This window comes from Crinia signifera, chromosome 1 (genome assembly GCF_055691185.1).
Source record: "Crinia signifera chromosome 1, ASM5569118v1, whole genome shotgun sequence".
NCBI classification, from domain to species: Eukaryota; Metazoa; Chordata; class Amphibia; order Anura; family Myobatrachidae; genus Crinia; species Crinia signifera.
The window spans coordinates 155,608,535-155,622,626 of record NC_139217.1 but is presented as its reverse complement, the minus strand read 5'-3'; the positions used below and the strand labels follow the sequence as shown (position 1 = coordinate 155,622,626).

The following is a 14,092-nucleotide window of genomic DNA, read 5'->3' as shown; positions in this document are numbered from 1 at the left end:
ACCAGCTAATAATGAACAATCAGCAAGAGGCTGCTAGATAAATAACAGGCCAGTGAAGCAAAAGTTTTCTTTTTTTTGTTCTTTTGGTCCTCTCTTTTATTCCCACGCCAAAGCATAACCCTTCCACTCCTTTCCTATGCATGTGCTCTTTCTGGTGAAAAATGAGGCGGACATATGCGGTGTCGATTTTAGTCTTGTTAGTGTCTGGTTTTATTCCTGGAAAGGTATCAACAGGTTAGTGACAAAACTCCACATTGTTCTCGTCTTTCATAACTAGAATTATATATATTTCTTACGACAGCCATTAACAAATCTGGGAAACTGGTTATCTTCACAGCCTAGGATGCTGAAGTCCTTTATTATTCCATTCCTCTGATTAGCATGTGTGATATATATATGCATGTATGCCTTTGTTAACAGAAACAAACGAGAAGTTTAGTATATTGTCCTTATGTCCTTTGCATTGTTACTATATTCTGTTAGCTTTGTATAGCAGTCTGCTTGTTGTAATGGTTTGCAGTAGTAGCATGGGCCACATCCTGCACAAACCGCTGCTATAGGGCACGCTAACCTCTATTTATGCAATTAAAAATTACATTTAGACATGGATGTGTAACTTGCTGCTTAACATATAGGGCCAGATTCTCTACGCTTCAAAAGTGATAAAATGGAGAGAGATAGCCAGCCAATCAGCTCCAACCTGCCAGTTCACAGACTGTTTGAAAAATGTCAGACAGAAGCTGATTGGCTGGCTGTTTCTCACTTTTGAAGCTTGGAGAATCTGGCCCATAGATTGTAAATCATAGCTTAGATTAAAATCAGCTAAAAGTATTTATAAGAAAAAACCGACCTACATGCCCCATGAATAGCCTGTAGTAGGTAGGCTTATAAGGTATATGTCCGTTAGGTTGACCTTCATTGAGTTCACCACTGAAGGTCGATTATGGCTTAGGTCAAGATATGAAATAGGTTGACATACTTGGAAGGTTGACACAAGCATTAGGTCTACAGTTAAAAGGTCGACATGGGTTTGTTTGTTTTTTGTGTGTGCCAACAGGTGGTATTTCATGCCCTGCCATCCACTAGGGCATGGTGGGAGAATAGAGTAGCGAGGCTCCATGTCTGAAGGATGGTGAGTCATGCGAGGGGACATGGTGCCTCCTGTGTCTATGTCAACTGTGTCGACATTTGGGTCAAAAACAGTGAAAAACACCATGTCGACCTTCTGACTGTTGACCTAGACCAGGGATGGGGAGCCTTTGGCCCTCCAGATGTTGTTGAACTACACATCCCAGCATGCCCTACTACAGTTTTTCTATTTGACCATGCTAAATCTCTTGCAAAGCATCCTGGGATGTGTAGTTCAGCAACAGCTGGAAGGCCGAAGGTTCCCCATCCCTGGCCTAGATCATGTCAACCTAATGACATATCGGCCTAGACCCATGTCGATTTTTGTGTCCAAACATTTTTCTCAGCGCGCATCAAAGGGACTTTGGGAGTGTGGGTAGGTCTATGCGATGTCATGACATTGCATGGTAGTTGCGCAATGCTCCTCTGGGAATATATTGAATGGCCAGACTATCTCTATGGGACCCCATGGGCAGGCTGCTGGGCCCTAGGCAGGTGCCTATGTTGCCTTGTGGAAAGTCCTCTGTCATACTTGCCTATTTTTTGTAAAAGCATCTCAGGGATACTGTGAAAGTAAACCCTATATGTGCGGATGTGTATTGCTACATATGAGAGGTGTCCTCATCCAAATGTTAGCAGCAAAGCCGTTAATAAGGAGGTGTACACCTGGGCCGGTTGCTGACTATTTAATCTAAGCAATTTTGATGGATTTGGCCACAGTATAGTAAAAGCTACTTTAGTAAGAGTTTGGAACATGTGAGACACCAACCTAACCTACATAAAATAACCAGTCTATGTAACTCTCTAATAGGATATACAGTAAATACACGGTTGACCTATATTTTCTTTCAGAACCCCCTGTATGCAGTGATACACAGCAATCTGTATGTAAGGATAAGTGCATTCCTATTTCTTGGCTGTGCAATGGAGAGAGGGACTGCCCTGATGGTTCAGATGAACAGTGTGGTAAGTAGGGATGTCCATTTAACATCAATGATTTCAAATCATTGATGGCTTATAACCAATGGTAACTTTTTTTTACTATTGATGAGGGAGAATCATATGGCTTCCCACCATTGAGTGTACAGAGCTATTGAATATTCTTTTTCTCCCAGGTGTTGGGACATGCCACATAGCACTGACACCTGGGAAACACGCCCCCAGACCTTGATTGGCCTGGAATTCACTGAAAATGAACATACATTAGGGGTGACAATCGATGGGTGAAATCCATTGATGGGCCCCTTACAAATGGTTTTATACCATCAAGGTAATCCATCAATGGTCTCATCCATGGTGACAATCAATAGGTAAAATAACCTATGGCCATCTTGAGTGGCAAGACATTATTTCTACATGATTATAGTGAATTTCAGCCAACCAATTGCTGGACAAGACAGGAATCACGGCATTCTGACTATAGGGCAGAAGATATGTGATAAAAAAAGTGCTCAATCCAATTGGGTATGAGCTTGCATATGCAAGTTTTTCATGAATCTCAGACTTGGCACATACAGTATGCACACACTTGAGAAATGCAAGATCCAATTAGAAATATTTGTATGTGTTTAAGGTCAAACATAAGTAATACATGTACCGGTTACAAAACTGGTACAAATTATATTAAATTAAGTTAAAATTTTAGCAGTGTACAGTACATAAATGAACACTGCAATTCTAAAGTCTTTCACTACTATGTGTCATAGTAGCAATGGGCTCACCTCTACTAATATACATTACAGCAGGCAGTGCTGTTGCCTGCCCTGTGTGCTCTGCCTACTATCCATGGTCACATTCAATGCCAATCTTGAAAAGTAATAAAATGGAGAGACCTAAAGTACCAGCCAATTGGTTCCTAACTGCCACATCAGAGGTGGTTTGAAAATGGTAATAATGAGCTGATTGGTGCTTTATCACTCTATTTGATCACTTTTCTAGCCTTAGTACATTTAGCCCTTAGTGTCTGCAGGGACTTGGAGAGTTTTAATTCCTGTTCTCTCCAGTCCGGTCCTAAGCTGCGAACCTGTTCAGTCGGGGCACGCAAAAGATGTGTTACTGTGATGGAGAGAGCCTGATATCAGACTAAGGGCAGGATGCGTTAAACTTTGCTATTAGTAGGTTATAGAGGTTGGGGGGGGGGGGTGTTTAAGTAAGGACACTAAATTACAGTGGCATAATGTGTGTATAAATAAGTGCTACTATATTGTGGAATAACTTGTATAAGGCGCACTACTGTGTGGCGTAACATGCACACAGTGTTCCACATGGTATAATGGATACTACTTTTATGCAGTGTAATCTGAGTAAGAGTTACTACTCAGCATCACACTTTGAAAAGGGAGCAGTAATGTGTTGGTTTGCCCCTCCTCCCTGAAACCACACCCTTTTTTTGGGGGGGAAGGGTGTTACAAGGGTGTCACAATGCACTTTCTGGCATAGGGCACAAAAATCTCTATTATGAACTGTATATATAATTCTTGAGAATGGTAGTCTACAATTTTTGTTCGTTAAGATACACTACTAATAGGGAAGTCTTGTAAAGGGTAACTGAAGTTGTGGCACATAAAAGACTCCCAAGAATTCCCAGACTTTTGTCTTCAGGCCCAATGCAGTAAGGCTAAACCTTGAATTGGTGAATGTTTGAGGCAAACTGCATACTGTAAAAAAAAAAAAACTTTGCTACTACAAATGTCAAAGTCTGTGTCTCTGATTACTTGTTTTTAACTTTCCTTGTTCTAACCTCCATTAGAAATGGATCCAGCTTTTTACATGTATAAATCCTGTTTTCGCATTTCAGTTGCCAGGAACACCATCTGTTAAGACAAATGTCTCTACTATGTAAATCCATGAACAAATTAAGGGGTCAGGTTGCCTTGTGCACAGTGTAATCAGTCACCCCCATCATGTCACTGCCACTTCATGCTGGCGCCTCCTGACTGTTAAAGCAATACCAAACTCGCCCCCAATCTGCCACCACAACTTACTGACAGTGCCCCCTCCTATACAGGTTCCGAAAGAAGTCTTAATCCTAAAAAGAAAACATAAGAGTTTATTGCCCATTAGCCTAGAAACTTTCTCATGAAAGTAAGCAGGGTGTGCCGCCCTCAGCAAAAGTCACTCCCTTGGCATGTGCTCCACGTTCATGGTGATGGATCATCCACTGTACCACATGAGTGGCAGATATCAGTCTATATTGATGTGCGAACACAATTGGTAGACTTGTAATTATTACACGTGTACCCCCATGACAAAATTATTTGTATAGGGACAGGGTGGAGTCCTTAGTCTCAAATTGGAGCCATTGATGTTCTGAACAATTTTCCTCTACAGTTGTAGCATGTCGTGGAGATACCAATGCATGGCAGTGTGACAATGGAAAGTGTATTTCTGAAAGCTGGAAGTGTGATGGGGTCAGTGACTGTCCAGATGGCTCCGATGAAGTGGACTGTGGTAAGTATAGAACCCATTCATTGTAGTGTGCAGGGATTTTTTTTTTTATCTCTGTAGAAATTCTTAAACCTACAATCCACTCCAGACACATAGGAAAGGATCAAACTGGGAACACAAATCATGACCTAACTTTGACGTGTACCTCAGATGTTCAGCTGTGTACACATGCATGATATCTTGCAAATTTGTTCTACTCAGATGAAACAAAACGTCAACTAGCCCATATTGTGCGCCTCTGTGAATCACTGGGTGTGCTGCATGGCCAGATACACAACCTCTCATGCGACTCGGTGAATATTAAAGAGGGATGGGACATTGATCATTATCTGCTCATTGTGTACTGGTAATTGCTCTGCACAATTGTTGGTCACAGTAGTGTGTACCCAGCTTCAGGCAAAATCGTTCAGTTCATGTAATAGGTTCTGTTGCACTAAAAGAAATGCAAATGTCATGCACATCGTAGTGCAAACAAACTCTTCAAATGCCTTTTGGTATCTCTGATCCGTTTCAATTTCCTTGGATATAAATGAACACTTCATTCAGCAGCTTTCAAAAAATCTTTTTTTTTTTTTAGGGCAGATTTCTACAAAATGTAAGCTGAGGGATACTGGGAATGGTCATGCTCATTTTTGTACCCTTCCATAACACATGCTCAACAATTTCCCTCTTCTGCAGCACAAGATTGCCCTCTGAGAACCCACCTGGACTTTTTCAAGATTTAGTACATCTGCCCATATTTCTAGCTTCCCTTGAGCATATGGCACACACTTTCCCACGCATCTCTTCCTCTCTGATAATGTCTTACCTCAAATTCCCCTTTCCTACTCAACCAATGGATTGCCCTGAAATATTCAGTGAGACTGGAATCCCCATTTAAAAAATGTGTTCAAACCTCCCAACAAGAGCGGAACCCAAAACTTGTGTTACAGTTTGCAGAGTGAAAATTGTATTTTTAGCCTCCTATCCAGTGCTGTAGATCCCTCAATAGACTACGGAAAATCTCTTGTATTCTGTTTTATTCTATACTTGGGTGTCGGTAATGTTTAAGCTACTTCCTGTTGCAGCATTGCTAGAGATTGAATTACAGTATTTGGCAACCAAGCAGATGTATGTACTGTATGTAGCTTTTTATGAAGATTTTTTTTTTATGGAAAACAATGTGCACTTACTGTATGGTTGTCGTACATTGGTCCATACATCCTTTTCTGTTCAGACTGTTACATGTAAGCATGAAGTCTGTGTATTGGCTATGTGTATAATACTTGTTTATCTTTACCCGTTAGCTTGTGCTGGTAACAAAAAGCAATGTCCCAATAATGGTGAATGCATTGACCTATGGGAAATATGTGACGGCCACAATGACTGTGAAGATGGGTCAGATGAGCAGAACTGTTCAACCAGAAGCTGTATGCCACATCACTTGCAATGCAATAATGAATTATGCATTATGGAATCCTGGAAATGTGATGGAATCAATAACTGTGGAGATGGATCTGATGAAGAGATGTGTGGTTGGTATATTTCTGTCTATCCCATAGTCTGTTAGATGGTTAGATTCTGCTTGTCTTTGGTAAATATATACTGATTGTGGTAAATATATACTGATTGTACTAAAACTATCAGCAATGCAATAGATCCCTCCACGTATCCGACACATACCAGTTTTGTGTGTGTATATATCTTGAAGGCTAATACAATGGCAAATGCCAGCTCTCCCAATAAGCCATACTTTCCTACCCGTCCAAATACTGCGGGAGGCTCCTGATTTTTCTGGGTAAACTATTGATCTTCCCGAGGATTTATAGGAGGGTGGAGAGACCTGTAAGTGACATGCAAATCCCAGCTTTTCCTCCGCCCCCCCCAACTTGGTGTCTAAGCATTATTAAACTATTCGTTTGAATCTAATATACAACATTGAAACCCCTTTCTTATCAATTCAATTGTTCAACACAGATGATGACAATCATATATTAGTGATGTCTAGGTGGAGAGCATTTATCTATCCTGGAATCAGTCATGTTGGGAGATAATGCACAACCTATTATAAATCGCCCCACACACATACACCTTCCACAAGGGCACCCCCAAGGCTTAATATGGGGGCTGCTAGCAGGGATCAGATTGGATTCCTCTCTGGGTGAAATCCAAAGAGGGGCCCATTGGCTTCAATTGAATTTGCCCAAAATCCAATAACCCATTGAATTCAAGCTCTGGCATTCAACACATTCTGGAGCTTGGAACATATGAAAATGCCGCCAAAATTTAAAGAATTAAAGAAAGAGTAGTAGTCATGCCTTAGACCCAGAACATTACGAATCGCTCTTGAAGTGAGTGTATACAATACAGTACTGAAGGACAAATCTGGCAACAAGACATTGAAATAAACGTTTTTGTTTTTTTGTACAGATACTTGTACTGATGGGTTCTTTAAATGTGGAGATGGCAAATGTATAAATAGCAGCAAAGTCTGTGACAAAAGAAGAGACTGTGAAGATGGTTCTGATGAAACGAAGTCTTGTGGTATGTAGGTTACTAGAATGACTGGAATAAACTATTAAATGTTATACTGCCTTTCTAGATCCTAGCTTAAATGGAGAATTCACCCATTACGTTGGTAGAAATTACCGGTCATATAGTGTATGGTGATTATCTAGCACAGTGGTTCCCAACCCTGGTCCTTAAGTACCTCCAACAGTGCACGTTTTGCAGGTCTCCACACAGAATAAGTGAAATAATTGGCTTCACCTGTGGATCTTTTAAAATGTGCCTGAATTATCTGTGCACCTGTTGGGTGACCTGAAAAACGTGCACTGTTGGGGGTACTTGAGGACCAGGGTTGGGAACCGCTGATCTAGGGGATAGAGAAGGATGACAGTCTCATCATATCCCGACAGAGGGAATCCAGAAAGTTCATATGATCCCTCTCCCCCACAACTCAACCCGCAACCCAACCCCCCCCCCCCATATCTCTGGGTGCCCTGCATACTTATTGACTGGGATCTTGGTGTTCTAAATTACAGCTTTAGGATTCTGATCTGTTCAGGTTTTTTTTTAATTGTTAAATCTTATTTTTTGTTTAATGTTGCAGGCCGTCAATGCTCCGATGCAAATGGAGGCTGTATGCAGAAATGTGAAGATGTTGTATGGGGTGTCAATTGTTCTTGCCAAGAAGGCTGGAAGCTTCAACCAGACTATCAAAGCTGTACTGGTAAGGCATGGACAAGATCATATATGAATGAAATGCTACTTAAGCAAAAGCAAAACTGGGAGAACTAGGGAGAAGGTAAAGAATTTGTAATTGAACAAGTGCTGCTCTTTCCAGATACTGATGAATGTTCAATGGATTATAGTCCTTGTCACCAACTTTGCACCAATTTGATTGGGACCTTCAAATGTGATTGTACTAAAGGCTTTCGACAGAAAGGAAAAACAGCCTGTGAAGCTCTAGGTAAGTGAAAGGATTAATGGAAAGATCAGAATCTGCTATATGGTCCAGGTATACATGCGTATACTAGGAATTTTTCCTGGCTGCATTGCATCATAAAAGTGACAACATGGAAGGGGAACATCATGTACATGACACACAACATACATAATCTAAATGGAGCACAGTGTGTTGTGGTCAGCGTTAGTAATAGATGGGATGTCTATATAATGTACTAGCGACCCACCCTGGCTTCGCATGGGAAACACTAATTATCTATAGCCAGATGACTTCCGGTGGATGGATGGGGGCGGTCATGTGACAAAGTTTTTTTTTTTTTTTTTTTTTTTTTTAGCAGATATATGTGTGTATAGTGCCGATGGTCAATCTGGTTCCGTTGCACAACTTTGGTGCGAATAAGCATCACCGGTGATCCAACCCTCAATGTTGATACGTGCGGTGACATTCCGGGTGGTTCCAATTAATTAAAAAATTCAATAGGATAATTGACAGCTTGTTCTTCGTCCATTACTATGTCGATCGATTTGTATTTGACTGTTTTGCTGGGCAGTTTCAATTGAATTTTCTCATTGAGCTTGTTTACATCATTTTTAGGTGCCAATCCGGATTTTTGTAGTTGGTTATTAGATTTGGAAATACATTGTCAACAACGGCTTGAATATTCAGTTGCCTTTGACAGAAGTTCGGCGGAAACGAAATCTCATTTGTGGCGTGATCAATTAATTGCCAACCCCCCCCCCCCCCCCAAAAAAAAAAAACTTCTGTTCCAGTTGCTACCAATTTTCACATGGTCACCCGCTGGGCTAATCCTGAAGATTGCCTGCATTTCATCAAAATCGGTCAGGCCGTTTTGGAGTCCATAGGGAACATACACATCGCTTTAGTTTTTTTTATATAGATATCCAGTATCTGACACTTTATTGCCAACTCTTGTTGTTTCTTGAGTAATACTATTTAGATAAGGAGGAACTCTGAGCAAACAGGCAGGCAAGTTCCACAGTAGTCCAATATTTCACTGAACATACTATGGTTTGTAATGGCTAATGAAAATGAATAATCACTTGCCTACTGTGGAACTTGTATACCTGCAGTAAATGTGCATGTTTTTAAAAGTGTTATAATTTCACTTACTTAATTAACTTAAGTTATAAACTATTTTGGGAATATAGTGGTTACCTTTATGTAGGACTTCTACTTTATACTTGATTGTAAATCGCATCTGAAACGATACAAAAAGACCTTAAAGACCCTGTACACACAGGGGCGATTTTGTGCAAAATCGCGGGAAATATGGTCGCTGAGCAACCATATTGCCCGCAATGGGAGTGTGCACCGGCGATATATCGCCGGGTGCGCGCTCCCGTTTTTGCCCCTGTGGTGATCGCTGGTCGCAGGAACATGCTCCTGCGACCAGCTGATTACCACTGCCGGGCTCCCCCTGGCAGCTCCCCCTGGCAGTTTCTTTTTCAACAGCGACCATCTCTGGTCGCTGATGTAAAGTAGAAACTGAGCAATATATTGCTCAGCCATATATTGCTCAGCTATATATGGCTGAGCAATATATCTCCCCCGTGTGTACACAGCATTATGGTGACGTGTGGGTTTTTGTATCTATTAAAAGAAATTGCCACTTTAGATAATAATAATAATGTATCTTTTGAATATAAACAAACTGCTATTTGGGGCTGAAGGGCACCCAAGTCTCTGGTTCCTTATTAAAGGTGCCCCATTGCCCTTAAATTGGTTAGCTCTTTTGAATCTACTCCATACATAAAAAAAAAAAAAAAAAAAAATCACTGTTCACCCCACTCTCCCAAACCGTGAAGTGATGAGTCATCGCCTTTTGAACATGATACCTTTCTGGTTGTTTTTTCCTTTTTACCATTAAAGTAGGTTTGTAACCATAAACTTTAAGTTGGAAGTTAGCAGTCATTCTTGATCTTGCGAATATTTAAAGTTCACATTTAGTAATAGCACATTATTGCATACAAACTCTCACTATACTAGGTCTTTAATTTGTCTTTTGCTGCATATGCTTATCTACAATGTACTGAAAATAGCTGTTTTCTTGGCTACGGGGCAGTACAGCATTTGTGTGGAAATCTAATGTGATGGTGCTCTTGCACTACTGGTCTGCATTACATTATTGGTAGATTATGGTATTCACCAATGTCAATTTGCTTGGAGGTTTGCCAATTCTTCCCGTCATTTTACCTTGCAGTGAAATTTGCTGCATTTATTCCTGTGTGTCAAACACACTAATGGTTCTGCTTACAATGGTCACACACACCTGAGTGACTAGATTTAGTATGACAAAGGATACAACTTCAGTTTACTTTGTAAAGCCTTGCTAGCATTCAATAGCATTGTAAAGAAATCCAAAGTAAAGCTGGTTTAAGATGTTGATAAATCTTGTGCAAGTATAGTGCCGGGGGATTGGGGAGCAGGGGTAGTGTAGGTGGCATGCTCCATAAGCACTCTAGAACTGCCGGTGCTGTCCTGGTAACTTGGGCTCTCATGAATTGAAGGGTATATACTGTACACATGCATTCTGGAAGTAAAATGTCTATTTGTCTTTAGGAAATGCTACAGTTATTTTGCTGGCAAAAAAGGATGAAATTGGAATGATGGATGCTAGGACTGGTGACTATAAGTATCTCTTCTCTGTTCTTGGACAACCTTCGGCTATTGCTTATTACTTAGCTAGTGAGTCCTACTTTTGGATCGATGAGAAGAAAACTCTGCAGTCATTTAAAATTGGGAGAAAGCAACCTTTCACCCTATATCCAGGTACATATTAGACTTCTCTTTTATTTTTTTTTATTTTTTTTGTATTGAATTCATAATCGACACCATATGAATTGTAACATGTACACATTTACATGTCTGCTTCTAAATTTATTCTCTGTTTTTTTTTTTTGCAGAGGTTGTGCATGTTAATAGTTTATCTGTGGACTGGTTTACAGGCCAGCTATATTGGGCATGCAGCGTGGAGAAGTCTATATCGGTCGGGTTGGCAAATGGGCGGGGGTATGTTACTATTCTAGAAAAGGACATTGCACCAGATCAGCTTATTGTGTTTCCCCAAAAAAGGTAAGGTGTACATTTTGGGGGTGGTATGACCTCCCAATAGTCGGGATTCTGACTGACAGGGGCGAGCAATACAGGCTCAGGTTCTATTCTCCCTCTGTGGGTCATGGAACCCCACATGGGAGGATTGCCAAATGTAGGGATTTAACAGATGCAATCCTGACTGTTGGGAGGCCAGCTGGCTCCTTTTTAATTGCTAAATGGATTTTTTTTTTTTGGGGGGGGGGGGGGGGATCTTAATGGTTAATGTTCTGGTAAATTATTTATTTTCATTCAAATCTGTATTTAAGGGGCCAGTTTCAGACCTGATTGCTCAGGTCAAAATTTGCCCCCAGTCCCAATGGTGGGGCTTTGCAAATGTGCAAACCCTGGGAGTGGAGTGAGTTTCTCACTGAGCGGGCTGGGTACCGCCGAGCGTTTTTATGTGTGCATCCATAGAAACACTGGGCATACCTGCTTGAGGCAGGCAGCTGACGTCACATGACATCAGCACTCACTCCTAATTGGACAGCTAGCAGGCATCTGAAAAGAAAGTATAGACTGACTTTTCAGAGCGAAGGCTAGAGAAATCACTCGATGGTGAGCGACCATCGAATGATTTCACCTCCTTGTGTCTGCATGCGAGTGGATGTATAAGCATACACATCCACTCGCATGCTTGTGTGGGGGATTGGTCGATGGGGGAGGGCATGTGTTTGGTGGGTTGGAGTTGACCTGCTCACTAGGCAGCGACTATATGCTGCCTAGCAAGCAGGTCTGAATCAGGCCCTTAGTCTGCGGGGAGGTACAGAGTGACTTCGTTTATCCAAACATTCAGTGTCACGTAACTGGCATCTTTTCATATTTTTTTTTTTTATTGCATCTTCTACTGTTTACGGTTCCCATTTCCCAACCTTTTATCTACCCATTTTCTCTAGCATAGTCCTAATGGCACACTGTACAGTGCTAAACGCGGTCAATGCACCAGTATATATGTGCATAGTTTACTTTGCATACTCATTTTGTAGTCCGCTAATAACAAAATTTGTTATTTTAAAGAGCACATGCTGACCCTTTTTGTGCAGCAAAACTGTACAATTAGGGGAAGCAAACGGGTGATCATTTATCAACTTTTCTTTGGCATTTGTTTTTGTAACTCTGGGGCAGATCATTTATGTATTAAGCCTGGTGACGTGATAAAGTGGCTGGTACTTTATCGCTGGCCCATCAGCCCCTAACTGTCATCATTCAAACCCAGTCTGTAACATGACTGTTTGAAGCTGATTGGCCAGCAATAAAGTACCAGCCACTTTATCATGCCATCTGGTTTAATAAACCTGGCCACTCTTATATGTTTAGATGAAGTCCTATAACAGTAAATTGTACATTCCATAAAGGTGGGGATAATGATTAGAAATCCTAATTGGGAGGGTAAAATGACCACTGCATTTCACCCCCGCAGATACATGTACTGGGTAAATTTTGGCAGAAAAGGAAATACTACATTACAAACGGCTGGCATGGATGGATCTGATCGACATGTTGTTACCTTTATACCTATGGAACAGCCAATCGGTCTCACTCTTGATCACATTTTGTCCCGCCTGTACTGGATCAGCGAATACAAAGAGGTACAGTAAAAATAAGTTGTACCAAAATGTTTTACTTTTCTATGATCATCCAGTTGTGTGTGTGCTAAATAACTTGCCAAACCACCCCCCCCACCCCCAATTATGAACCTGAAATCCATACCATATGGTCTTGTTTAAAAGTAACTATTTTGTAGTTGTATTAAATTTTACATTTTCATTAAAAATTTTACTTTGACCCACCTACTGATAATGCCCTAGTAATGCTTGAATGATTAGAATTTGATAGCCTTAAGACATGAAAAGGAGAAAACGTCCCCATATTTCCCAACTCCAGTCCGTAAACCACAACGGTGCATGCTTTCCATATCTCCTTGCTGGAGTACAGATGCATTCAACCACACATTAAACTGATCCACAGGTGGTATATTTATTTTACTCCATTTGTGAGGAGACTGTAAAAGAACTGTTGTGGTTCCCTGGGGGATGAATTTGGTAAACTGTTACCCTCTGTATATATACCACAGCCAAACAAAAAAATTAGACCTTTATAATATTGACTATTATATTCAAGCAAATTGTTTTTGTTTTTAGTCCATAGAAACCGTTAAAACAGATGGGAGTGGTAGACATACTTTCCCAGATATACTACATAAAGACCAGCTTGTCCTGGGCCTTTGGGTGTTTGAAGGATGGTTCTATTTGGCTGATGAAAAGCAGATCTTTGCTTTGTCAAGAAACAATCCAGCGACTTCAGTATTATTTCTGAACACTTCAAACCTTTCTGCATTTACTGTGCAACATGAGCTCCAGCAATCCATAAGTAAGTGAACATTAGTAATAAATAAATGGTACTGAAACTTGGTGTCTGTGGTATCTCCAGGCACAGCTTAGAAAGTGGCCCATTTCAAAGTGGGAATGGTGCCAGTATCTCTATGTACAGTTTGGCCAGGTGGCCCCCCAGGTCCAGAGCTCAAGTTGGCTTTCTCCTCTTTCCCTTGTTACCAGTTGTAGGAAAAATGATTGCTTATGATCATGTTGTAAAGTTAGAAGTAGGAATGACAAAGCTCTTGTCTTTCCTGCTGGAAAGTCTCATCCAAAGAGCTATTGAACTTGTCTGTACGTAATGTGTATATATTCTAGATCAACTGTTATATGGAAGAGAATGAATTTTAAAATGCACACCCTAATTACACACCTGTATCATGAGGTGCTATAATTTTGGGACTTGTAGTTATACAAAGAAAATCATACAGTGCTGATGCACACTCCATAACATTAAGCTCTACAATCGAAGTTCTTGGTATATTTATTGGCCAGTTAATATTTGCCAAGCAACAAGTGTCTAGGTGTCCTTGTATGTTCTGGTGAGTCCCTAATATGAAGTTTGAGTCCGGGGTGGGGACCCCAA

At 40.8% G+C, this 14,092-nt stretch overlaps 1 protein-coding gene across 1 annotated transcript in view; it reads left to right on the top strand.

Annotated features, from left to right (window-relative positions):
• The first annotated feature begins 64 nt into the window (after window positions 1-64).
• LOC146062944 (low-density lipoprotein receptor-related protein 1-like) overlaps window positions 65-14,092 on the top strand; it is a 69,860-nt gene continuing 55,832 nt past the window's right edge. The window contains exons 1-11 of the mRNA XM_083174957.1: window positions 65-234; window positions 1,981-2,094; window positions 4,459-4,578; window positions 5,862-6,089; window positions 6,985-7,098; window positions 7,667-7,786; window positions 7,901-8,026; window positions 10,604-10,813; window positions 10,948-11,116; window positions 12,555-12,723; window positions 13,276-13,504. Of these exons, the coding sequence (XP_083031083.1) occupies window positions 162-234; window positions 1,981-2,094; window positions 4,459-4,578; window positions 5,862-6,089; window positions 6,985-7,098; window positions 7,667-7,786; window positions 7,901-8,026; window positions 10,604-10,813; window positions 10,948-11,116; window positions 12,555-12,723; window positions 13,276-13,504 (1,672 nt within the window). The 5' untranslated portion in view covers window positions 65-161. The remainder of the gene's footprint in view (window positions 235-1,980; window positions 2,095-4,458; window positions 4,579-5,861; window positions 6,090-6,984; window positions 7,099-7,666; window positions 7,787-7,900; window positions 8,027-10,603; window positions 10,814-10,947; window positions 11,117-12,554; window positions 12,724-13,275; window positions 13,505-14,092) is intronic.